Source organism: Amphiprion ocellaris, chromosome 3 (assembly GCF_022539595.1).
Source record: "Amphiprion ocellaris isolate individual 3 ecotype Okinawa chromosome 3, ASM2253959v1, whole genome shotgun sequence".
In the NCBI taxonomy this organism is placed as follows: domain Eukaryota; kingdom Metazoa; phylum Chordata; class Actinopteri; family Pomacentridae; genus Amphiprion; species Amphiprion ocellaris.
The window spans coordinates 4,831,972-4,857,051 of record NC_072768.1 but is presented as its reverse complement, the minus strand read 5'-3'; the positions used below and the strand labels follow the sequence as shown (position 1 = coordinate 4,857,051).

The 25,080-nt window shown below is 40.0% G+C and overlaps 1 protein-coding gene across 3 annotated transcripts in view; it reads left to right on the top strand.

Annotated features, from left to right (window-relative positions):
• banp (BTG3 associated nuclear protein) overlaps positions 1-25,080 on the top strand; it is a 37,941-nt gene extending 12,861 nt beyond the window's left edge. For all 3 annotated transcript variants that reach the window (XM_023262145.2, XM_023262137.3, XM_055009325.1), the window contains 4 exons: positions 902-973; positions 3,782-3,826; positions 17,417-17,557; positions 24,071-25,080. In XM_023262145.2, coding sequence (XP_023117913.1) covers positions 902-973; positions 3,782-3,826; positions 17,417-17,557; positions 24,071-24,187 — 375 coding nt within the window. In that variant the 3' untranslated portion in view covers positions 24,188-25,080. The remainder of the gene's footprint in view (positions 1-901; positions 974-3,781; positions 3,827-17,416; positions 17,558-24,070) is intronic.

Here is a 25,080-nt window from a genome sequence, read left to right as displayed (position 1 = left end):
AAAATAAAGTACATTTTCTTTCCCTAGTGTACATGTGCACGTGTCTGAATCACAAAGTCAGTATTGCCAACGAAAAAAAAGAAAAAGTAATTATAGCCATAACATGTGCTTGATAATACTATGGGAACAACAGAGAAATAATTTCCACTCTCATTGGTGCACTCCCCGCATGTAATGACAGTGCTGCAAAGCTATCACATAATTTACTGCGTTGAGTCTTTCTCCTGTTAATGCGTTGCTACATGATGCATGGGTTTGGCGGCACTGATGATAGGTGACTTTCCTGAGAAAGGAATGAATAGGCATAAAAGATAGAGGGCGGACAGGCAGGAAGAGAACTTAGGGAGAAGGTGGGAGAGAGAGCGCTTGTCAGGAGTTCGCTGTGCAGTTATTACCCTCCCGACAGGCGCACACCTGAGTATTAGAAACTGCAGCTGAGCCTAAAATTTATGAGTACTGCAAACGCAGTAGAGGAAATCATGTATACCTCAGCAATGCAGCCATCATTCCATAATTACTGAGTAACATTTTTCATTTCCAGTTTACATTTACTACACTAGGGCAGCTTTGTCAATTATTTTTCTTGACATCATTTGTGTTGCAGCCTAAACTAAACTTAAAGGAGAGAGTCACATTTTTTCCGTGTCTGTCTTCATGGTGCTGACATATCCATATGAATATTTAAATGTTTTTGTTTGCTGTATCCTCATTCCTTTCCATACTGGCCATTTCCACATCAGCTTACCAAGGAATCAAAGTTTGGGAAAACCCAAACAGAATTATGCTCAATAAAGATTATCTGACCACATTGTATAAATGTATTATAATTGTATGTGGATTTCACAAACGCACCTTTTTAAATTTATGGATTTCTGTCTCTCATTCTTTGTCTGTGTCTCAGATTCCACAGGGACAGCTGCACATTGCCCAGGTGCCACAAGGAGAGGAGGTGCAGATCACACAGGACAGTGAGGTAAGTGTGTATATGTGTGTATCGCAGAGAAAGAAACAATGAACCACTCCTTTTCTTGAGTCATTCTTCTTGGTGTAATAATTTTCTCAGCAAATGCCTCACTCTGGAGAATTTGTCTCCCACTCTGTCTATAACTGTTGCAGTTAAGTTCTTCTTGAGAAAGGCGAGGCAGTTGTGAAAAGTTTAATGTTGTCTGCGTTAGTGTGGGAATGTCAGTATGTTGTGAGTGTGGTTTGTAATTTGATTTACTTCTGGCTAGATAGTGACTGCCAATTTTTGAGTGGCTATTTGAAATTATCCATAGTTTTTTGTGTAAGCAGGTAGATTCATGCTTTAATGGTAGTTTAAAAAAAAACAAAAACGTAGCTATGGTGTGGTAAAATACATAGATTTGAATTAATTAAGTCAATCAAATTATTAGGGCTGGAACCGAATATCCAAATATTCGGATATTCAGTGGTGTACGAATATTTATTTTGACATCCGAATATTCGGATCCCCCCCGACGGACAATGTCGCGTGATCGGTATTCGAGTCATCTCTTCGTCCATCCATACCCCTCCCTCCTGCTGGATGTTCCTATCAGATCCAAATATTCGGCTTGTTCCTTTGTTCCTTCGTCGTCGTCCCCCTCCCGTTGGATATTAGGATTCAATCCGAATATTCGGATATTTGTCATTAATTGAGGCCAAATATCCGGCACCCAGAAATTGTGATGGCACAGTTGTTAGCATGATTGTCTCACAGCTAGAAGATCGCCGGTTCATGTCCCCGCCTTCCTAGAATCTTTCTGCATGGAATTTGCATGCTATCCCTATTCAGTGTGGGTTTTCACAGTGTTTTCCGACTTTCTCCCACAGTCCAAAAACATGCTGAGGTTAACTGGTGATTCTAAATTGTTCATAGGCGTGAACGTGAGTGTGCTTGGTTGTCTGTCTCTATGTGTAGCGATGTGATAGACTGGCGTCCTGTCCAGGGTGTCCCCTGCTTTCACCCTGATACCCTAAAGAGGATTAAGCGGTGTATAGATAATGGATAGATGGAAATTATTCATTAAACTTTGGCTGATTAATGTTCAACCTACAACAACTTACAAACAAAGGGATGCTTCAAGATGCAAACTTTTGCATCACATTACATCTTTCAATTGCAGTACAATTGTGCAGAAGCTAACAGACAAGATTCTTACAAGCTATTTAGACTACAGCACAGTGAGGACTGTTGACCAGCATATTACCCTACCAAGCTACCAAATTCTATGATGATGCACGGGTGTGTTGAAGACAAATTGTTGTAATTATTTCGTAATTCTCGTTTCTTTGTGATCATTGAAATTGTGTTTGCACAACTCACATTTTGTGGACTATAAGCTAATTTCTTTCTAAAATAAAGAAAAGGAATTTAATAGAGCAAATTGTTGCTCTTTATCTGTCAGATTAGTTTGGTAGAATCATTAATATTTATGTGCCTTTTGGACTCTATATTTTTGTTTGCCCTCGCAAACCACTTTCCCAGCATTGTGCACCCAAGCGATACCAGACATTAGTAAATTTTAACAAAGCAAAGTTTATACAGAGAGCATCTTATTGTTTATATGTCTGCTGGCTTACACATAAGGTTATGACTTTTTTTCCACATAATGCCCAGGTGTCTCATTTCCTCCACCAGACATCTTTGCATGTACGCACAGCCTGCCAGTTGAAATCAAAATCTAACTCCAAACCACAACGACTGCTAAAGAGGAATTTCCGCATCAGCATCATCGTTAATGATTTTTCAAGGATGTGGGAAAGAGATTTATTTCAAGGCGCCAGTCTGTGTACACACATATACTTGTAATCACATACTGTACATGATACATGCCACACATGCATGTCTGCTTGACATTTGTGCAAAAGCAACCAACACCTTTAACCAAGTGCTTTTCTCATTTCCGAGTGCTAATGGATACTCTGAGGAAGAAATGCACAATTGAGTGAGAGACAGAGCAAATTGGAGGCAGAAAAGCTCTAAAGCCTTTCCTGCTCTTTGTGGCTGAGCCCAGATTTTTTTTCTCCTCTCTCCTTCCTATTCCATGATATTGTTTGTTTTTTGGAGTTCAAAGCTTAGCAACAAAGTCCCACTTCTCCCAACTGCCACTCACAGAATATGTTTTCATTAGGAATGGGCCCTTTTCATCAAAGACATCGGTTTTAGCGTGCTTGAAAAGGAAATGAGCTATTTGAGAGATTACACTGCTCTCTGACCATATGGTCGCACAGACAGCATTGCATATATACATGAAATACAATTAGCAAGAGAGAAAACAGCTGAGCCTTGAGGTTGGCTAAGTATGGCTTGTATAATATCCTCTTTCAAATGGTCTTGGTAATATCACTGTGGGCGTTCAGAGATTTTATAGGGGTCTTCGCATCTTAACGAGACTGTGATAAGCTTATGCCAGTGCAAATGCATTCCTGTTTTTGTTTACAAGAGCTGCAATGTAGCCAGAAATGATACGGCTGTTGATGTAAAGACACAAACTATCCATTAACTTCTTATCATTGTAAACACTTGTCTGAAAATGTTTCTCAGCAGCAGGTGTTGACATATACCAAAAGTGTTGATACTGTTATGTTGAATATTGGTCAGCTTAGCACCTACCTTAAAACATACTGCGAAAATGTAATCCTAACCTGTCATGCAGGTTGAGGCAAATGGGATGAAAAGGGGTTAGGGTTAATGGCTTTGTTTGCTAGTGAAAGTTGTTAAATTAACATGTATATAAGGCTTCAAGCTTTTGTTTGACATATTATTTCTACATTTCAGGGAAACCTCCAGATTCACCAGGTGCATGTTGGTCAGGACGGACAGGTAAGAACGAATTTACAGTCATTTAAACAGAAATTATAAAACACTAATTAATGCACACCATCAGTGATAAAATAGATATCAGCATCATTTCCTACTTTTGTGATTCATATCTGCTGCAAACATTGGCTGAAACCAGCCATTTGCACCGCTTGTAAGTATTACAGCTGCAAGCTGTAACTTTTTCAAATGGAAGCAAGTTGATGGAGCATTTAGTGATGTATGAGAATGTGCTTCACCTTGGTACATCATTAATATGAGATCTAAATCAAATCAATGGACCAGGTAATGTAAATGTACTGAACTGGTGAAGTTAGTTTCTGTTGTCAAATGGAAAACCGCTTTTTCAAGCATTTTTGTTTTTCACCACACTGTCATTTAGTTGGAAACAATAGTGATACACTAATTGGACACGTACAACTACACACTCCTTTCAGCACACACACACACTCATACCTACAAACACTTAGATGTTTTTTGTGTCCTCCTGATTTCTGTGTCTTTGTTCATCTCTCTCCCCTCCTCCATTTGTATCTGAACTTCCTTTCCTGTTTCTCGATCCTTTCCTCTGATTTCCAAGTGAGTCTCAATCAAAGCAGAGCCGGTCTATGTATGAACATTGCAAGCTGCATATGGATGCCTGAAGACAGCCATAATTTTACATTCATGAGTTCATCATGTTTGTCTAGAAGCTGGGTTTTAGGGAAGGAAGTTCTTTCTCATGCTGCCTGTCTGGTGGTTATGGTGTTTTGTGTTATTTTGTTACAACAGGTGTTTTTATGTAACAGCCATAGAGGGTAATCTCTTCCTGAATGGAGGCTACACAGATTTGCTGTTGGGTCATGACTAGAAAATTATACATAGTTATTTATTTTTAAAGTCAATAAATTCCATGTGATCCCTTAAGGGTAATTGAGGGAATGGCCACTGATCCCTTTTCAGGGGTGATTTTGCATCTGCTGCCATACGCCTGCCACGTTGGCACAGTATGGTTGCTGACACAGCCAGCTCTGGCATAAAAGCGTGCAGTCGGATATAAAGTTTGAATCCTTGCTCAATGTTTGCTCTCACACAAGGCAACATAACCTACAGGTGCAGCACAGCAGTGGCCAGTCAACGCTACCAGTCAGAAACATATCAGTGCAAATGCACATTTTTGATAAGTTACTCTGTATCACAACCAGCATAATTTTACTTTTACACAGTGGTTGTTGCAAACAGAGGTTAAAGTGACAACATGATACATTTCCAGAGTTGTAAAATTATTACTCAGACCAGCGTTATTGGCTTACCTTGTCCAAAACGCCCCCACAAACACAGCCTCTTGTGTTTAAGGCACCACAAGACCACGTTGCTGCTTACTTACAGGGTTTGTAGTGAAAATACTCAAAAACAGTCTACAGCATTAAATTCAGGCTTTGGGAGCTGTATTTGCCGTTTTGTTGGCTCGGTTGTATTAAGTCTGCTTGTAATAATAATAGTAGTTATTATGCCAGTAGGGAGACTTGCATAAGAGGCTCAAAATGTATTTATATGGTCAGTAAATGAATGCTTTATTCCAATGCAGTAAGTAGTAATGTGATAATTACAATAGTGTTACTTTTTAAGGAATTTGTGGACCACCGGTGCTGCACAATCATTACTCCTATGCAATATGTAAGAACCCTGGGTGGAGAAAGAGTTAGAAGCCAATCACCGACTGCAGCCATCTGGCTTCAGCTGCCCAGTTCTTCGTTTTATTGTCTGATTATGAACTCAGTCATTCAGTTTGTTCATAGGTTCAAGATGCCATTGGCTAACTGTGTGTGCTCACATTTGTGTAATGTGGCTGCATCTGCTTTATATGAGGGTTTTTTTGTTGTTGTTGTTTGTATTGTTTTATTGGCCGTTAAGCTCTGTGTGTGTTTTCAATTGATTGAGCTAGTCACCACACATCCTCATGCTCATTGTCTCTCACACACGCAAACACACACGAATGCTCGTGTACTCGGATGACCTCCTTGCTAAAGCTGACAGCAGCATTCCTCCATGTCTCTCTCTAGGATCTTGGTTTAGATTTTGCGTCATACCACACATTTCCAGCAGTTTTTCAGATCAGTTCATAGAGTACATGAACTTTTCTTACATGTTTCTATTAACTCTCTCAGGTGTAGCTTTTCTTTCTTATATATGCCATGACATGCACAACATGCATTAACAAATTCACAAGTTGCAGCTGTATTTTCCAATGTCTGTAGGCCTTAGTTTTTATAAGGACACCGAAGCATCCCAGGACGTAAGAACTAAAAACTGAACAAAGGCTTTCCCTTGGCAGGTTCTGGGAGCTTAGTCCAATAAAAAGTTCTCATATTTTTATTTTTTTAATCTCATGCTTTGATTAAGTCTGTAAAGTGATATGAGTGTTGTGCCAAAACAAACACAAATTGAATTATTCATTTAACCTCATGTTGCAGGTCGAGTTGTTCACACACATGCAGTGGCACATAGCAGTGGCAGCATCTCGTCACTTGTATATTCTCATAATTTCATGCACAAAAGGGCGAGCAAAATGTAGGTCAACTCTCAAATCTGATAAAACCCAGTAAGACCACAGAGTACACTCAAAGAAAACAGGACTCCAGCAAGTATGATGGTAGTGCTAGCACTTACTCAAGAAGATAAATCACTTTGACCAAATTTGGTTGCATACAAATGACATGTTATGTCTTTATCATGATTACTATAGTGTATCTTGGACCAGAATTAGTTAAGAATCACAGACAATAAAGATCAGACTTGATTCTGAAGGGTGCGTTCATAAATGTCAATTTTATCTGTTTACAGAGAGGCTTATATTAAATAGGCTCTGTGTGATGTCACTGTTTTTGTAATCTGGGAGAACTGTAAGGCTCTGTTAATGTAACTTAACCTATTCTATTTATTACACTAAAGCTATCTCTTTTCTCTTTCTTTATTTCTTTGGAGATGTTTCCTCCTCCTGATTTTATTTTTCCTGTGTTGTGTAGTTGCGGTTACACCTGTCTGTAAAAGAGCACCTGCCACTTCCAGTCGCTCCAGTTACATTAGTTGTCAGATGTTTACACTCTCAGGCCAAATCTTCCCTACATTTAGATCCATTGCCTAAATTGAAAAGAAGTTGCTCATTCCCAGCCTTGAAGTTTTAACAGCTTCACACAGATGTTTTTGATCTACAGGGCTCCTTCAGGGTCTCTTAATTAGTACATATTTTCCTCGGTGCACCTTGGTTATTTTGTATCCATCTGCAGCATTTGTTTCACTGAGATCCAGTGTCAAAATTCACATTTTGAGGTGGCCTGGCTTTCATTATTCTGTCAGATCTCAGTTATGTATGTGGATGTCATATCTGCACATAATCTGAATGTTGTGGCATCACTTACAAATTTCAGATTGAGGCGTTACGCTTCATTGAGAAGATGAGTCTAAATCTGCCTTTGGAGGTTTCATCATGAAAGTAATTTAGTAATCCCCTCTACTGATTTCATCCTTGTCTCCTCCCCAGGTAGAGGTAATGGGACGTTTAATTACCTGCACTGTTGCCAAATCAGTCTTTTGGACTATTTATGAATAAATATCACATATTGTGAGTTTCCTTCAAAGCTATCATTATATTCTTAACAGACAATACTGACTATTCCTAGAATATGTTAAAATTTCAGCTTTCCTGGACAAAAATGACCATGGAAATACTCATTGGTATGCCATTCTTTTGTTATTGCTTGTTGTTTGAGTTTTGCCTTTGTTTATGAGGACATTATTCAAGCTTAATGCTCTGATGTTCTGCATTCCAATTCCAAACTGTCTTTGTGATTCACTTTGTCTGTCGTCAGAAATGTATTATTTTCTCACGAATCACATTTACGACTTAAGAATAAAATTAATTGTGTTTATTCATAATATTTAAGATTAAGACTGAATTACAATGGAAATAAATAGGTATTTATGTGGTGTCATGTATTTTCATTTAAACCTGTTCTGCAGGGACAAAGCTGCCTTTGAAATAGACTTCTTCTCCTTATAATCAATTAATTGATCATGAAATTACGTAATATATTTGCAATTACTGGATGCAGGAAGAAAAAATGTAACCAACATTTGTTTTCTCAGACTTTATCAGTTGTGTGTCAGTGTTAAAGTAAATGACACTGTAAATTAAGCAAGGATTTTTTACGAAGAGATAAATTAGTGGGTGTGAAGCCCTGTTGAGGTGAAGGGGTCAAACCCGAGTTCCATCTTTACTGGTGAAGTAAAGGTACCTGTGTAGTTGAGGAGACAGGCTGTTTTAAAATATCATGAGTGCTGCAGACTGACCCTGCTGTCTACCCTCATTTCCATCTATCATCCTCTGTCAACTGGAGACTGTCTGCATGCAACCAGCAGAACAGTGAGCAACACACGTCTGACTTTTCACTTTGAGTGTGTGTCTAACAGCTCATGTACGCACTAAAGTCGTGTAGTATTGGTGCAGATGTTTATGTATCCGCTTCCCTGTCAGTCTGTGCCAGCTGAGCCCTAAACTTAGTGCAACCATGCCAGCTAAAAGTCTGAGCACAACTTGTCCAAAGGCATCCTAAGTTCCCTGATGGTCTAATAAAAACCCTCTCATGCAGACAGAAGAGAAAGCAGACCCATGAAACTATAAAATAACTAGTCTTTTACTGCACTCCCTGTCTGTCATAGCCCCTTATCTTGAGCTGTTCTCTCTCTGTGCCGTGATCTTACCCTGCGCTGATGCAGACCAAATGGAGGATTGAGAGATGAAAGGAGCAACTGATGAGGAGGAGGGGAGAAAGGGGGGAAAAATGCAGGGAGAGGAAAAGGAAAAAAAGCTATCTGGAAAACATGTTCTGTCCCAGTGATTAAAACTGACACCAGCTGAGCTGTAAATCAGAGAAAAACACACTCCATAATACAAATGCATGGTGTTACGTGCCACATAAGTGCAAAAAGGGGAGCGTGCCCTTTGCTGGAGCATTGCCTGTGTCTGACAGTTATGTGCTTACAATGTCCTCAGATGACCTTTTTTTTCTTTTACCCGTCTTTGCTGTCACTGTGCATTGTAAATGTACTAAATTCAGAAATATGCTAACCACATCTCTTTCTGCACAGTTTGTATTATAGCTTTAATTTTAAATGGACAAAGTTGACATTCTACATTCATGAACCCATAACAAAGTGAAAACTAAGTTTCTGACCTTTTTTTTAGATTTATTGAAAAATAAAAATCTAAAATCAGTTTTTTGCAACACTATTCATATCCTTAATTCTGCGCTTTCTGCAGCCTGTCTTGGAATAAGTCTTTACAATATGTGCACTCTGAGATTTGGGGAGTTTAGCTCATTTTTCAAGGACACTCAGAGATGGGCCCCAGAGCCAGTCTGGCATTGTCTTGGCTTTGCTTCATCTATAATTGTCTTGCTGAAAGGTTAAAAAAACAGGGGAAAAAATGTCCATATGACAACATGAGCTGGTTAACTGATGAGAGAAGCTGAAACCTGAGGTGGAATAGTGACTCAGCTAGTTATTAACATGTCTCATAATCTCTCCTTTGCTAACTGTAGAGTATAGTAAACTACTTAAAATGTATGAGTTCATGTCAGTTATTTTATAGTGGGCAATGCCATGAATTGATTTTAAACTTCTTGATTTGTTAATTCATTTAAACATAGTTTTTAATGTTCAAAGTGAAATGAAAAAATCTGTAAGAGATATATGTGTCTGCTGATTGTCTCATCATTCTGACATCCATATGGTAGCCTGAGATTATATGTGGGCAATTCAAATATGCTGCAATCCAAATCTTGCATCACATGCAGCTGTTCTTAGTTTCTAAAAGCTCAAGCACCTTTCCAATGATGCTGTTGCATTTGACTATGTTAATGCAGCTGAACACATCATAGAAACCGAAGACAATGGCTTTTCTGAAATCCAGGTAGCCAATATGAAGAATAAAGGAATGCATAGCTGAATGTTCATACTCTACAGACAGATCCAGTTAGACTGACAAAATCTTGAGTTGGGTACAGGCCGAGGACCTTATTGCCGCCCATCAGTGGCTCTAGCTGTTTCTTAGCAATTCGTTCAGACAGCTTTGTCTAGAGTCTGAACACATTCTCCTCACCTCATTTCCTCCATCTAGTTGAACCTCTGCCATCCTTCTCTGTCAGCACATGTTTTGGTGCATCTGTTGGACCCTCCCAAGTGACATTGTTCATGGTCAGTGTGGGAACTAGGTCACAGAACAGAGTCCAGCTCGGCACTGTTCCCTCTGGCCCTGTTGCCAGGACTTGTAAACACAGAACCAGGAACAGTACAATACATACTGTACTAGACTGGTGTATTGGGGAGCTATAATAACTGGTAGATGAGTTGATGTTGTAGAGCATAAGAAAAATGAGAGTCAAAAAAGTAAAAGAAGAGTGTAGGTTTCAGGAGAAAACAGATGAAGTATTTGACCTTAGCTCATCTGCACTCATGTTGTACTGCAAGTGTTGATGTTCTTATGTGTGTTAGTGTGACAGCAACCAGTGACATTAGCTCGGTTGATGCCTGTTGCCAGTTAGCTTCGGTACAAGTCCAGCACATACGGACAGTATGTTCTGATTTTCCATTTGCACAAATAAAACAGATGTTTGAACAATATGTAGGCTTACCGTCACATAATCAGGGTGTGATATGTCCTGGAATCAAACTACTGGCTTGCAGCCCGAGTTGCTCAGTTGTCCGCTTTCTCTCTCTGCTTACGATTGTTGTTTCTTGTGTCGTGATTCTTGTGATTCACATTGTTAAGGGAGGATAAAAACGAGATGAAAAGACACAAACAAGATGTTTTAGAGCCAACGTTTAATATAACTGGCAGGTATGTAAGCATTGAAGGATTTAGAGGCCTAGCGGTGGATCACGTTTCAAAGGAGTAGTGGTCTGCTTTGTGTCCTAGTGGCCTGGAGATAAAGGGCCACAGACTGGGGAATCCTTAGTTCTGAATGTGTGTGTGGGTGTGTATGTTTGTAAGTCAGCATTTCAGAGCAGTGCAGAGGAGGACGCCCCCAGTGGTGTTTTCTTTTGTCTTTGTGGGCAAAGTCAGGGTCGTTGGCTGTCTGAGTAAGAAGGAACAGATGTTTTAGATGCATTTCAGTGTGACTCACGCCCTGCCTCACCAGTAACAGGCTTACAGCCCTACTTTATCAGCTTCAGTGCAGTGAGTGTACATCGACTCTGGGTTAAGGTAGAACTATTGTCATGCAAACATCTCAATTAGGGAATTTAACATGTATTTAAGTTAGAATCTGAAAAAAGAATGTGTCGATTTAGCAGGACTCAAATAGTCATTTTTCAGTTACTCTTGGCATGTATGCAACATGGTCTGATTTATGTCTTTTTGTTTTTTTTTTCTACCCACTACAATAAGAAATGGTTGGCCTCCATAGCTATGCAACTCAAACGTGCTGTAGAAAATGTGTTAATGGAAATGTTTAAAATGCCAACAAAGAAAAATTTACCAATTCAAAAAGTTTTAAAATGTCAGCAAAATATTATAGCCACACCACTCATCTTTCTAGACATAAATGTGGTTGTTAAGTAGTTATTACAGGAATAGGTCAGACAAATTCAGATGGAAGTTTACCCAGACTTACTTTACAAAGCTGTAAAGTGTATTGGCAGTAGTGAAAGAGGTTGCATTTGATCGATGGAATGTTTCAGTGACTTCAAAACTTGAGTGAGCTGCACGCTGATGTAAGATGACGGATGTCTTTCACAGCAGATCTGGTTTTTGAGCTGCAACTGTTGGATTCTTGGCTGCTGTGTGTCAAAGGTGCTGAGTGTATTTGAGTTTTCTTCAAGAGCAGTTGTTTGGAGGTTTGAGTGTACAGCTTAACAGGTCAGTCTTAGGTCATCTGGACACGTTTAGCCTCAAGATCTAGTTTCCAGCACATTTTCATTTGTTTATAGATATTTAAAGGGATGTGCCAAAGGCAAAAACAGAATTAGATGTATCACTTAAATTATGTCAGGAAAATGAGATTTGATTTTAAGAAATGTCTTGGCCTTCATCGGTGTACAGTTGCAAACTCTGACTCAATACTAGATTGAATTACTTGTTATGATGGGTATTTTGTGCAGTGTAATATTTTGTTAGTTGAGGTTTACAACCTGTGCATATCATCTCCTCTGGCTCCATTGAATTAAACGCGATAATTGGAAACACAATAAAGTCATCTTAAATCATGAAATGCACTGACATTGTAAAAATGCCGTCGTCAATTAAGCACTCAAAATTTGGATTTGCACTAGAGGACAGAGAGAACCTTCAGTGGAACGTTCTTCCTTTTCATTTTTAAAGGGCTTATTTCTTAATTCTGGCTGTTATTTTTGTCATCAGTCGCCTTTTGATTTGCTGCTTTGGATCAGAACTCAAGTCAAGCTGGTTTTGTTGTAAAAGCTCTCCAAGCTCTGCCTGAATCTGTCCCCCAGGCTGCTAGTGGGAGTTGCAAAGCAAAGGATGCAAGGGAGAGTTTGATTCGATGCAGGTGTTGAGCTCTGGTGTATAAACAGTGGCGTGGTGTGAGTGGCGATGGGAAGTTATAGGTCAGGTCACAAGGTAATTTATAACAAGTATGTATTTGAAAGAGTAGTGTGTAGATGGGGACTGGATGTGTCTGGAATGTATAGCAATGATCCTCATCATTTATCTCCAAATAACTGAAAGAATTCACACTTAGTGGAGCAACAAAACATGGTTCTCTGGCTACTATTTTAACTTTTGACATTTTTATGCATCTGTGCACATATTTTTATGCCCTTGCATATATATTAACTTGTATGATTCACTGGAATTGTACATGCCAGTATAGTAATAACTTTCATTTAGCCAGAAAATACCTTTTATTAAATCCCTTTGAGTCTGGACAGACATGATTGTAAACTGCAACCTGACTGGTTGGCAGTAGCATAAAACCACAAGGTGGTTTGATTTGTTTCATAAGCTCACTGTTTTCTATTCAGTTCTGTTATGAGCTGTGGCACGGCTGAAATCTGAATAGTACTCAGACTCAAAGGTAAAATAAAAGGCACATGTAACTAAGAGAGTCAATGACTGCAACGAGACATAATTAGGCCAGTGTGTTCATTTTCCCAGTCCACAAAAAACCAAAAACAAACACTTAGAGCTGCTTGCCTGTGGACATCTTCACAGCCAAGTTGCAGCCCGGCCTTAGTCACCCCACTCCTCCACTTTGACCCCACCTACCCACCCGGACCTAGTGTTTCTGCTTGGACATCTGTCCGGGGTTGGCAGTTGCAGATGTTGTTGACGGCTGTTAAGCTGAGAGGAAGTTCCAGGCACTGCAAAGTCCAAATGTTTCTTTTTTCATTTCCCTGTTTTGGTTTAGTTTTTTTCTTTTTTTTTTTCAGATCTGAAAGAACAGGCGGTATTCCTTTGGGAGTGATAGAAACCAGATTTGTGTGGGTCTCTTTTTCTTAGAAAACAGAAAGCGTGTATATCAATTTTTGTTTCTTATAAATTGAAGATCTGGTGCTATGTTGGAATCCTGTGTACTTTTCGCATATAAAGCAAAAATAGCTACTCAGACACAAACGCACACATGTATACGAAGTGGGTGACTCATGTTAGCATCTGATGCACAGCTGAGTTTAACTGGGACCTCCTGAAAGCCTGGGAATTGATGCCAGCTTGCACAAGTTTGTGTGTTGTGCAATCTTATTTTCTGACTATTGTGTTACAATGAGACTGTGACTAAGGACAGAGATGGGAATTCAGAGGCATTGTTTTATTTCTGAACATGTTGTGCTTTCTTAGATACCTCATTATTCAAGTTTACTAGCTCCATATGACGTGAAGGAGAAAAAGTACATTTTAAAATTCTAAGATGAAGAGCTGCTAGAAAGCTGTGTTTTTCCGTTTGGTTGTTATTTCTTCAGTCCTAGGATCCCGAATGTTTTTTGCATTAAGCTGCTGTTGTTAATTTTTGTGTCTTTCCTCTCCCATTGCTGTATTTCTTTAGTGTCTTGGATCTGTTACTGAAAGCATTACAGCATCAGCAAAAGATTTATTTTTTCTTTTCCTTTTCTCTCAAGGCCATGGTAGCTAACAGAGGTTGCAGAGAATTTAAGATGCTCTTGATTGTTCAGTGTTCTTCTCTCCAGCACTGTGGGGGGGTATCATAGACCTTTAATCGTGTGTGTGTGTGTGTGTGTGTGTGTGTGTGTGTGTGTGTGTGTGTGTGTGTGTGTGTGTGTGTGTGTGTGTGTGTGTGTGTGTGTATGTGTGTATGTGTGTGTGTGTGCTCTGCTCTTTGGACCTTGAGCATGGGGGTGGCCAGCCAGACAGCACTGATTATTTAAGGGTCCCAATCCCTAAAACCTTGAGGTCATCAGTAACTAATGTACTTAAAATCCGCCAATGGACCCTGTTTCTGACAAATTGAGCCCACAACATCAAGTCCAATATATTTGGCTACATTTTAAGTGAGTCATTCCAGATCTTAGTTGAAAACTCATGTTGTTATGCAATCAAGGCGAGACTGTAAAGTTTCCCAGTGTCAGGAACTTTGTGTGCTTCAACAAAGCCCCCTCAAACATTTCTCGCCTTTGCTACATAATGCATTTGTTTCTGCTAATCTGTTTGTGTTTGATTCAACCCAACCTACAAGTACAATCATTTCTTCCCTTATAAAACCTTCCGCTGATACAATATTGTAATTAGTTTTGTTTTTGCATCATTGCCAATTGGCCTAATGATGATTGTGTCCTGTTAGCTAAATGAGAGGTAATTATCATTAGTACTCACACAATTGCTTAACAGCGCTCAATAATTCTTCATATGAACTTCCAACCTTGAGGTATTTATAGATAGCAAGTCAATACTTTTTGCTATTATGGAAAAATGTTAGACTACAGTATTATACTAATATTACCACACACTTCCTTAGCATGTCCGGTGAAGTGGATGTGCGTCTCTTCAGCGTACATTTAGTTTTGGGTGTTTTCAACTGACTCATACTTTAAAGCCAAGTTCGACAGTATTACACTCAAATAGTGGAGGCGAGTTGTTCTAACAAAGAGAAGTCATGGGACAGGATGTGGACCTGAGAAGTTCCTGTGTAATCGCAGCAGAGATCTCACACGCTGTTCCAACTCTGTAAATGCTTTTGTGAGTCTCTGTGTGCTGCTCCTCACAGCTGAGAATGCAAACTGCTCTCAAATGGAAGTTGAGACTCTAATTGAGTGAGACAACTGTTTACAATCTCAAATGTCGACCATAGCATCCCTTAAACCCCAGTAATTGTACACTTAAATGCACTAGTCGGCAGAACCGACACGTCATCATGCATGAGTTTACATACATACACATAGGCCCACATAATGTGATTGCAGATGGAAAAGCACTAGGCAGGAGCCATGATTAATTCCTAATAAAATAGTGTGACAGAGTAAAGATAAGTATCTATTTGGATGTCTGCTATGAAGACACACTTGAGCAGCTGGTTGTACATTTGGTTCTTCTCACGTTCTCAGTGAACTGTCTGATGGAGCGTTGTTTACATGGATTTAGCCTCAAATGGATGATGTCTGTTTGAGATGAATGTATCCCTTTCTTAAAGGACAAGTTTGAGAAAATATACTTATTCACCTTTTTGCTGAGAGAAATCAAAAGCCCTACAGTGTACATAGCCAGAGCAAAGAGGCAGCAGGCTGAACTTTAAGCTTAGCAGAATTACTGGAAGTGTTGCTGACTGTGTCCAGCTATTTCTATCTGAATTCTGGCTACTGGCTTGATATTCTGCAAGACAGCAAATAAGCATTTTTGTCAACATGTTGATCAAATGCTTTGATTGTCGGATTGCTGTTTACAGCAACCCTTCAAGCGAATGCTCTAAGTGATCAGGAATGTTTTATGGGTCATCAAACATGGTGATTCATTCGACCCAGTTCTGACAGTCTTGTACTTTATTATGGTCTATTTTGAAGTGTCTTGGTTGTCTGATCGGGTGAGTCAGGCCGACTTCTCAGCTTAATTGCTTCCATAATTTTTTATTTAGCCTGGCACATTATGGTGATGAAGCAGCAGATTTTGTGGTGAAATTGGCAAAGCGTCTTCCTGGCGGGTTAACTGGAGTGGGGGTTAACGCAACCTTTAGGGTTCGTCACCAACTTAAAGCTTCAAAGCAACGGTTGGACTGAGGGTTGAGAGACAGTGTGGGACTCCGGGCTTGGAAGGGTTAGGGGGCAGCAAACATCATCTGCAGTTGAGGTTTGTGAGGTTTGAGTTTTTCTGCAGACTTGCATATTCAGCTTTAAATCTGGACTGTCTGTTAAGCATGTCCTAGCCAGTCCCAGCACCAAGAGCAGCTGGAGCAAGACTGAGCTGGAGACAGAGACCTCATATAACAACATACATACAAAACCTGTCAGACAGGAGACACTAGAAAAGACCTGTGTTCAGTCCAAGCTCATGAAACTGGGAAAGAATAGAAACAAAACCATGCTGTCAGCTCATGCAGGAACGCTTTACTTCAAAACAAATAGTCCCCCATCTGAGACTGAATTGTTGGAAAGCTTTTGGCCACACTGGAAAGCAGTGGTGGTAGTGGTCTGTGACCTCTGTCTGAAACAAACAAGGACAAGCACAAAGCTGAGTGAATATTTCCCTCCATCTGTCTTACTGCGAGTTTGTGTTGACAGGATGATTGTACGTTAATTGGTATGTCTGTTGTCAAATTGGAGTCATGCTATCCAAATCAACAGCAGGGCTCTGCTAGTCCCACTGTGTGGGCGTGCGTTTGTGAGGCCATGTGCAAACGTATACACACATATGCGATTCTTTGTATTTGTGGTTGCAGTCTATCTATAGGAATAGCCTCAATAAACTATAGGAATACTCAACAACACTCCAGCTGCACCGTGCTGCTCTGTAATTAGTGTGGCAAAACCACATCGCTCTAATGGTGCCTGGCTGACTTTCAATACTGTGGTAAAGCAGGATCCCCCTGCGATGTCTCACTAACTATTCTCTGCCATTTCCCTTTATTTCTTTTTAAAAATATGACTAAATTTAAATGAACCCAAATAAAAACTAATACTAACTAGCATATCATGTTATGGATCCCTGGAAAGCAGAACTTTATTGAATTGAATGGGCCATAAAGTTTCACTCCCACTTGATGTATAAACAAAGGGTGGGATGTGGAGGAGTGAGAACGGTGGGGATGAAATGTTTATTTATTCCACTCAGATACCACCGCAAGACTCTTTCCTTGCCACAGAGTTACTTGGTGTGTTTGTTTGTTATCGTGCCTGTACTCAATGATGACTGTAATAAATAAAAGAACATGAACACATCAGATAAGACATAGATGAGGTATTTTCCTGGTTGTTATCTGGTGTTGTTGATTTTAAACTGGGCCACATGAAGCTAACTGAGGGTCTCACATTCAGATAGGTTTCACTTGCCTAAGTGTGAGCAGAGTAAGTGACTGATGATAATGCTGACAACGGACTGAAAATGTTAGTTATGCTTGACTATTCTGCTGTTCTCTCCCTCTTTCTCTGTTCTAGGTGCTGCGAGGAGCTCAGCTGATAGCTGTTGCATCAGCTGATGGGGGAGCGACAGCAGTGGAAGGCTCCACTCTCCCCCCTGACATCCAAGTGCAGTACGTCCAACTAGCCCCCGTTGCAGATCACACAACTGCAGTACAGGTAAAACAACAACACAAACTATTCCAGGGTCTTGTGCACATACAAACAGATTGTTTGTATCTGGGTAACTTTCTAAGTGCTTATGATGAAACAGACTCATAGTAGTAATAATTAGTCCCACTTCATGCACTTGCTTTGTCCTAGTCAATTAGTAATCAATTCAGTAATCAGTGATGCCATTAATTTGTGCAGTATACTCTATTTCTATCTTATGTTGATGTTGATTTGGATTTAAAAGTTTACTTCCAAAACTAACTTTCTTTTTTTTCCTTCTAAAAATGGGCATAAATTAACAGTGCTGTAGTGGTCCTCGCTAACCACTTCATTATTTAATCTGATATATCAAATGAAACTCAATAAACTGTTCTTGTCAGGTTTTTCTGGTGGAGATGGTCACAGCTACAAAATTACATTTGCAGCTAATTTCAAAGCACTTTATTTATTGTAATTTTTTCATGAACTATAGTATTTCCTCACAGTTGATCTTTTTTGTACTGAAGAAGAATTACATGCCCATCCAAGTGAACATGCTTGAATAGCTAGTCACCTTACATTTCCCATCTTCCTATTTCTTTACACTATACTGTCATGGCTAAGATTTTTAATCCAAAGTGAGAGCACAGAAACAGGCGGAGACTGATCATACTTAACAGGTTTTATACAGTAATAAAGAAACTGTACAAAATGAACAGAGTATGTAAGCTAACCAAACTAATCACAAAACTCAAGATTAATTAAGAACTGCAGACTAGGCTAAAACTAGCAAAATGATCAAACTAAGGGGGGGTCCAGGTGGTCCGGCAGAACAGACGGAGGTCCAAGTTCTCTTCAGACTGCAGAGAGAGCCAGCAGCAGTGCAGAGCTGAAGACAGTATGGTCCGCAGAACTGCAGGCAGAGCAGAACAGGGGTTAGAACAAGATTTTAGATACGAGCCACAAACTTGCAAGAGGGCCTGACCACTAACAGCGAGAGCTGAGTTTACGATCTGACGGGGAGTAGAGTGTGGAGCCGGTCAGCTGCAACACCTAAAAATTAAAACAGAACTCACCATTTCTGTATTTCACTATCTGCAATTTTAGGAATGTATTCCTTTTGTATGTGTATTTTTTATAGTTTTCTTTTAGCTTTTTTAAATTTTATTTATTCTTAGAAATTAGGTGTTGACCAGAAGCCAAACTTTCAGGTTGCTGGTTATTTTTTACTGTCACATTTTGATCAGTTTCATAATGAGGCAGTATACACTGATCAGCCACAACATTAAAACCACTGACATTGAATAAGCCTAGCTTTCTCATTACAATGGCACCGGTCAAGTTGTGGGATTTATTTGGTATCAAGTGAACAAAAGGTTATTGTAGTAGAAGCAGAAAAAATGGCGGCTCTGAGCCAGTTCGAAAAGGGCCAAATTGTGACTAGACAACTGAGTCAGCGTATCCCCAAAACAGCAGGTCTTGTGAGATGTTCCTGGTTGGCAGTGGTTAGTAAAAATGTCCAAAAAGTTGTCCAAGGAAGGACAAAAGGTGAACCAGCGACAGGGTCATGAAGGCCTAAGGCTCATTGATGTGCCTGGGAGACAAAGCTGGCCTCTGGGGTCCAGTCCTTGAAAGAACTATAGTAGCATGAACTGCTACAAGTCTTGATGCTGACTATGACAGAAGACTGTCAGCACATCACAGCTTGTTGTTTATGGGACAGAGTGCCGCTGCCCCCCACTGAAAGCAAAGAGTGTGTTCTGGTCTGATGAATCATGCTTTCTTTTACATCATGTGGACAGACAGGTGTGTGTATGTCATTTACCAGAGGAGGAGAATGCATCAGGATGCACTATAGATAGAATGCACGTCGGCAGAGGCTGTGTGATGCTTGGGTCTTTGGGAGACCTTGGGTCCTGACATTCATGTGGGTGCTAATTTGACATGTACCACCTACCTAAACATTGTTGCAGACCACCGACAATCCCTGATGCCAGTGGTCTCTTTCGGTATAATAAGTACTCTGCTACACTGTAAAAATAGTCCAGGAATAAATATTGGAACGTGACAAAAAGTTAAAGGTCTTCATTTGGCCTTCAAATACCACAGATCTCAAAAGAATAAGTCTGATCTAAGGAGGCCACACCTCACAACATACAGGACTTAGAGGATCTACTGCTAACGTCTTGGTGCCTGACACCACAGGACACATTCAGATGTCTAGTGCAGCTTATGCTTTCATGGGTTAGAGCTGTTTTGGCAACATGTGGGGGGACCTACATGATATTCAGCAGGTGGCTTTAATGTTGTGGCTGATTGGTGTATATCCTGTAATACTTCAGTCATAATTACTGTAATGTTAAAATAGAATGTAATTTAAGCTATTTAGCCAAACTACTTACAGGTACAATGAGTCTGCTTTCCCCTTTTGTCATACTATTGCTTAAATAAAACACTCGTAGCTTTCAGTCATTATGGTAGGTGTTTGGACAAACAGTAATTAAACATAATGAAGTGGAGTGGATGGAGCGCTACAAGCAGAAGAGTAGTAATTAGTAGATATGCCTAAAATCCCTTGATGATTGAGATTGTTTGAAAAACAGCCACATGTGGAATCAGGATGGTGTGCAGGCACACGGCATAGTGGCCTTTGAAGTGGTCACTTTAACTTTGTGAGGAATATGAAAGAACAGCACTTTTTCATTGTTCTGCCTGGTTTTGTTTCCCCAAATATGTTGAATATCACATTTTCTCCTTTCTGCTTCTTTCCCTGAAGCCCTTTGCTAAAATAGGTACCCTTTAATTCTAACAGGAGTCAGGTCTTTGTTTGGTTGTTATAAACAGTGATAACTTCAGATGATTTACGGCTGCGTAAAATGCCATTCCTGTCCTGATATGGATCTCCTTGCAGCATTTGTAGTGTGACTGATCATGTTCACCCTCCTTTTCAGACAGTTTTCGCAGTAAGATCCTGTCTTGTTGTCCTTTTGTTGTCCATAGTTGTCTTGGTAATTGGTTCCTTTCCCCTGTGAGTGTGGAGATAGTTAAAGCATCTTATATTGACCACATTTTTTGGGCATGGATCATACACAAGCTGATGACCCTGGAAAACTATTTATTTGTGTATTCATGAGCATACACAGTGATTGCCACCCTGTGTACTGTATTCCAAGATCTGTGCTCCATGTTGCTTGGCGCAGTGAGCAATCAAACTATTTGTTTACTCGGCTGATTTGTTCAAATGGATTTTAGGTCTAAAAAGACCTAATTTTTTCCTAATGTTTGATTGTGCACAGATCTTGACAGAAAACAACAAAGCAGACACTGCTCTGATCAGTCATCAGTGGCGCTGGGGTTCAGTCAGGACATATGGATATGCTCAGAGACAGAGTAAAACTGGTTGTTGACAATGCGGTGTCTACTGACCAAAGAAAAAATTTAACCTTGCAGAAATCAGCCCCAAAATGATATTAAAATTGTTCTATAATACGTTCTGTATGCTCAGGTTTTTATTTTTAACAAGCTTACCTTAAAGAACATACAAAAAAGCAAAACACACAAAGCTAAAGACAGAGCACAGCACTGACCAATTACAAAGATACAATGTTTTGCCTGCCTGGTGCAGAGTGGGTTATTGTCACAGTGGGGTTTTGATCTCCTAGAGTGTAAACACCGCTGACTTTCAGTTCAAAGTTCAGAGAAGGGTTACCTCTGTTCTTTTCCCCCTTTCCGAAAAGTGTTGAATCTAGAGACTGGCTCTCATCTGTTTCCAGACATATGGTAGCATTTAAACAACTTGGTGAAAAATTACATAGGCTTTTGTATTTATTTATCTCTGCATATTCCTCTCTTTTTATTTAATAGTTTCCATTACACAGCTGAAGTAAGGGGAAACACAAAATGACATTTTGCATTCCAAGCAGTATTTCTGCAAGTTGGTGTTAATCGCTGGCTAATTTCTGACACAACATAATTTTTCTCCAGCTAGACTCTGAAATCAGGGCTGCAGACCACCAACAGCTTGGTTTAAGAATGCTTCTTAGAAAAACTGTTTAAAAAATGGTGAGTAACAGAACTGACTGATGCATCAATTTTAAACAGTTTGATCCATTATCTAACTATGTACGTACAACTGAAGAGCTTTAGTCCATGCTGTGACATTTTAACTTGTTTAGTATTTCATTTCCTAAAGGAAAAACACTGATTCATACGAGCTTTACTTGGCCTCTCTGCCACCAGTGCTTACAGCTTGTCAGGCTCATGTGTTTTTGCATTGTGTGTACTGCCATGGTGCAGCTGTGCTCCAGTCAACGCTGTTGTCTAGTGACAGCATGCTGGGCTGAAGGGAGGATTAAATGCTGCAGGTGGGTTTGAGGGAACCTTTGGCGTGCGTTCGCGGAAGGAGTGAGTCACTCTTCATGGTCATCATCCAGGACTGAGTCATGAACCTCTCATCTTTTAAGGGGTTTTTACCCACACAATACCTCGCTCTGTCTGACATCGACCATAGAGACAGTCAGAGAACATTAAAATACAAATATCTCATCTCATGTCAAGTCTCTCTCCACCTGTCACTCTGCTTCGTTTCTAATTCCTTTCACCAACTGTCTTCCTCTTTCTTCTCTGATATATCTCCTCTCTAATCTGTCTCGTCATTCCTCTGCTCCCTCCGTCTTAGGTCCATTCACTATGGTTGTCTCCCACACTGACATTGGGCCAGGGGCTAAACTATGGCTTAGCTCTATTGATTAGTTCACAGGAAACACTCTTAACCTTTGTTGCAGTATTTTCGAAATGGCTCTGATGAATAGGGATGGGTATTTTTAGAATTGTATCAATACTCACATCTCTTTGAATCCCAATGTCAGTACCTAAGTTTAATATGATTACATTTTGCAACCTAGCTTCCCAGTCCTCATGATGCCCTTTATCCATGTGTTTTATAGTAATTGCAGCTTCCTGTTATTATTGTTCACTGGGTGGGAGAGGAATTTAAAGGGTGCAGGTTTATGGTTGTTGATTTGTTTAGTGTTTGTGTGTGAGCTATTGAAATATCTGGCTGTAGCTTACACACAGTTACTGGAGGAAGAACAACTTCTGGTCCAGACAGAGGCTCGTGAGTTAAAAGCAGCCAGGCAACATTGGCACACAATTAGTTTAGATGCTTCAAAACATGTACCACATGACACACCAGCAGGGAGTTACTGAATGTTGACAACGGATTGATGATGGGACCAACAAAAACATCCATGCCAAAGGTAATAGTGTTCAAACCTTAGCTGGTGGAAAGTTAATAACTGTGGAACTGTGGCATTTGATAGCAAGTGTTACCTTGATTTGAGTCGACTGGTTATATCAACAGTTTGAACTGGGGGGAGTGGCCTGGTTGCACAGCATCTGGATAAACAAGCCACTTTATCCAGAAAATTCAGATCAAAACAGTGCAAATATATGGCATCTTGTTCCATTAGTTATCCATTTTTTCATCAACACACACAGCTGTTCGTGTAGCATTGTAGCCATGGGGTTCTTTTAGCTTATTCTCTTGGCTTTTTTAGTTATCCAGCACTGCTGCAGTCCGGAGGATGTGAACATAGACAAAGTCAAATCTATTTATATAGCGCAATTAAAAACAACATCTGCATCAATAAAATAGCAGGCAAAAGAACACAATTAAACAAGAAGATTAAAAAGTTACAGCGGAATAATGGATAAATCCAGAATGTCAAGCAATGCTTAAACGAATGCCAATAAGAAAAGGCTCTTCATCAACATCTCAAGTGTGGACACAGTAACATCAAGGAGCATCTGGTAGGTTGAGCTCACTGTAATCAGGGTAAAATGATACAAGAGTTCTGCTAAATAAGTTGGAGCCAACCTGTTGAAAGCCTTAAAAACAAACATTAAATTTTAGAATAGTTCCTGAAACAGACAGGAAACCGGTGGAGGAAGGCCAGTACTGGTGTTATGTTGTCACGTTTTGTTTTCCTGTTGGAGGACGAGCAGCTGCATCTCGTATCAGCTGCAGATGCTGAAGAGATGACTGCTCCACACCAATGTATGAAGAACTACAATAGTCTAACAAAGGCATGAATAATCAGACCAAACTTTTTGAGCCCATCTGTTTATCAAATATGAAGGAACTGTCAAAGACCACTCTGTTATTCACAAAAGATCGATTGTTTGATGGCAACGGGCCAAGAGTGTCCAGTCAACCAAACATGATGATCTCAGTTTTATTGTCAGGATTTTTTATTGCCTTGTCAATGTCATAATAGAAAGTTAAGATGGAGACATCTTCACAGCATACATGCAGAAACAGAGCAACAGCAAACAATAATCTGAGTTTGAGACAAATGACAAATATCGATGCTCCTGGAACTTGTCTTCACGATTCTTCTGACCAATTTGGTACTAATAATTTATAACTAGTCCCTGGTACCCATCTCTGCTGGTAAACTCAAACAACATTTTCCATGTAAGATTTCTTTGTCGTCCCATTCATCACCTCTTCCTTCTCCTCTCTTTCATGTGTCTCAGGCTGCTGAACTGGCCCCAGCCCTGCAAGCTGACATGGAGGTGAAAGAGGCCATCCAGGGTGCCATCCATGGAGATAATGGCGAGGTTGTCCAGATTGTCACCTCAGTGGCCACCTGAGAGCCCTTTTGGTTCAGCACAAACCAGAATTCTGCTCTCCAGCACAGCCCGATGAGTGTCAATAAAACATCAGAGGTCAAGAAATGCATAAAGCCTGACAAGCCAACAAGCTCGACGTCTTTTAACAAATACCGAAGGTCACGGATGAAACGAAGGAAATTTATTTCTGTTTTTCTTTGCAAACTGCTCAGTTGAAAAGAGCACGATACTCCAAAATCAACTGTGGTCCTTCTGGTGTTTTCATCACCAGAAAGACCTGGCCCACCACAAAATACACAGTGGGATTATTGTCTGTTGAGGGAGGGTGCTGCTTATGCAGACCATCACCCTGCCACTTCATCAGCACAAATGCTTGTTTACAGCAGCTCTGGAAAATAGTGGAGTTATTTGGACATAAGCTACTTGGCTAACCCCAAAACCCCCAAGAGGGTTTGTAAAACCCCAGAATCCCACCTCAAACAACCAGCACTTTGCTCTTTTTCTTGTCATTTTTTTGTCACAGTGGACTGCAGTGGAAAGTACTTTTAGCTGAGGACAGCTACTCTTGGTTGTGATTAATTTGATTTCCTGTCACTCGCCATGATTCAATCCATACTATGTCTCCCGGCTGTGAGCCCCACCTTCCTTCACTTTGTTCAGCTTGTTTTCATATTGCTTCAGCCGCACAGCTTTGTTTGTTTGTTTGATTTATCTAATTGTAACATGCTGAAATTTTTGGGGAACTTTAATTTTGAAGGTAGAAGACCATGAAATAGAAGTGATGGTGCCAGTGGTAGACAGTACAAGTGGCTTGTAGACTGCCAGGGAGACCTTGAAGTTGTTTATTTCCCCCTGTTTTGTCTCTGTTACTAATACATTCATGTGAATAAAAAATATTTGTGGTGGCCATGAAA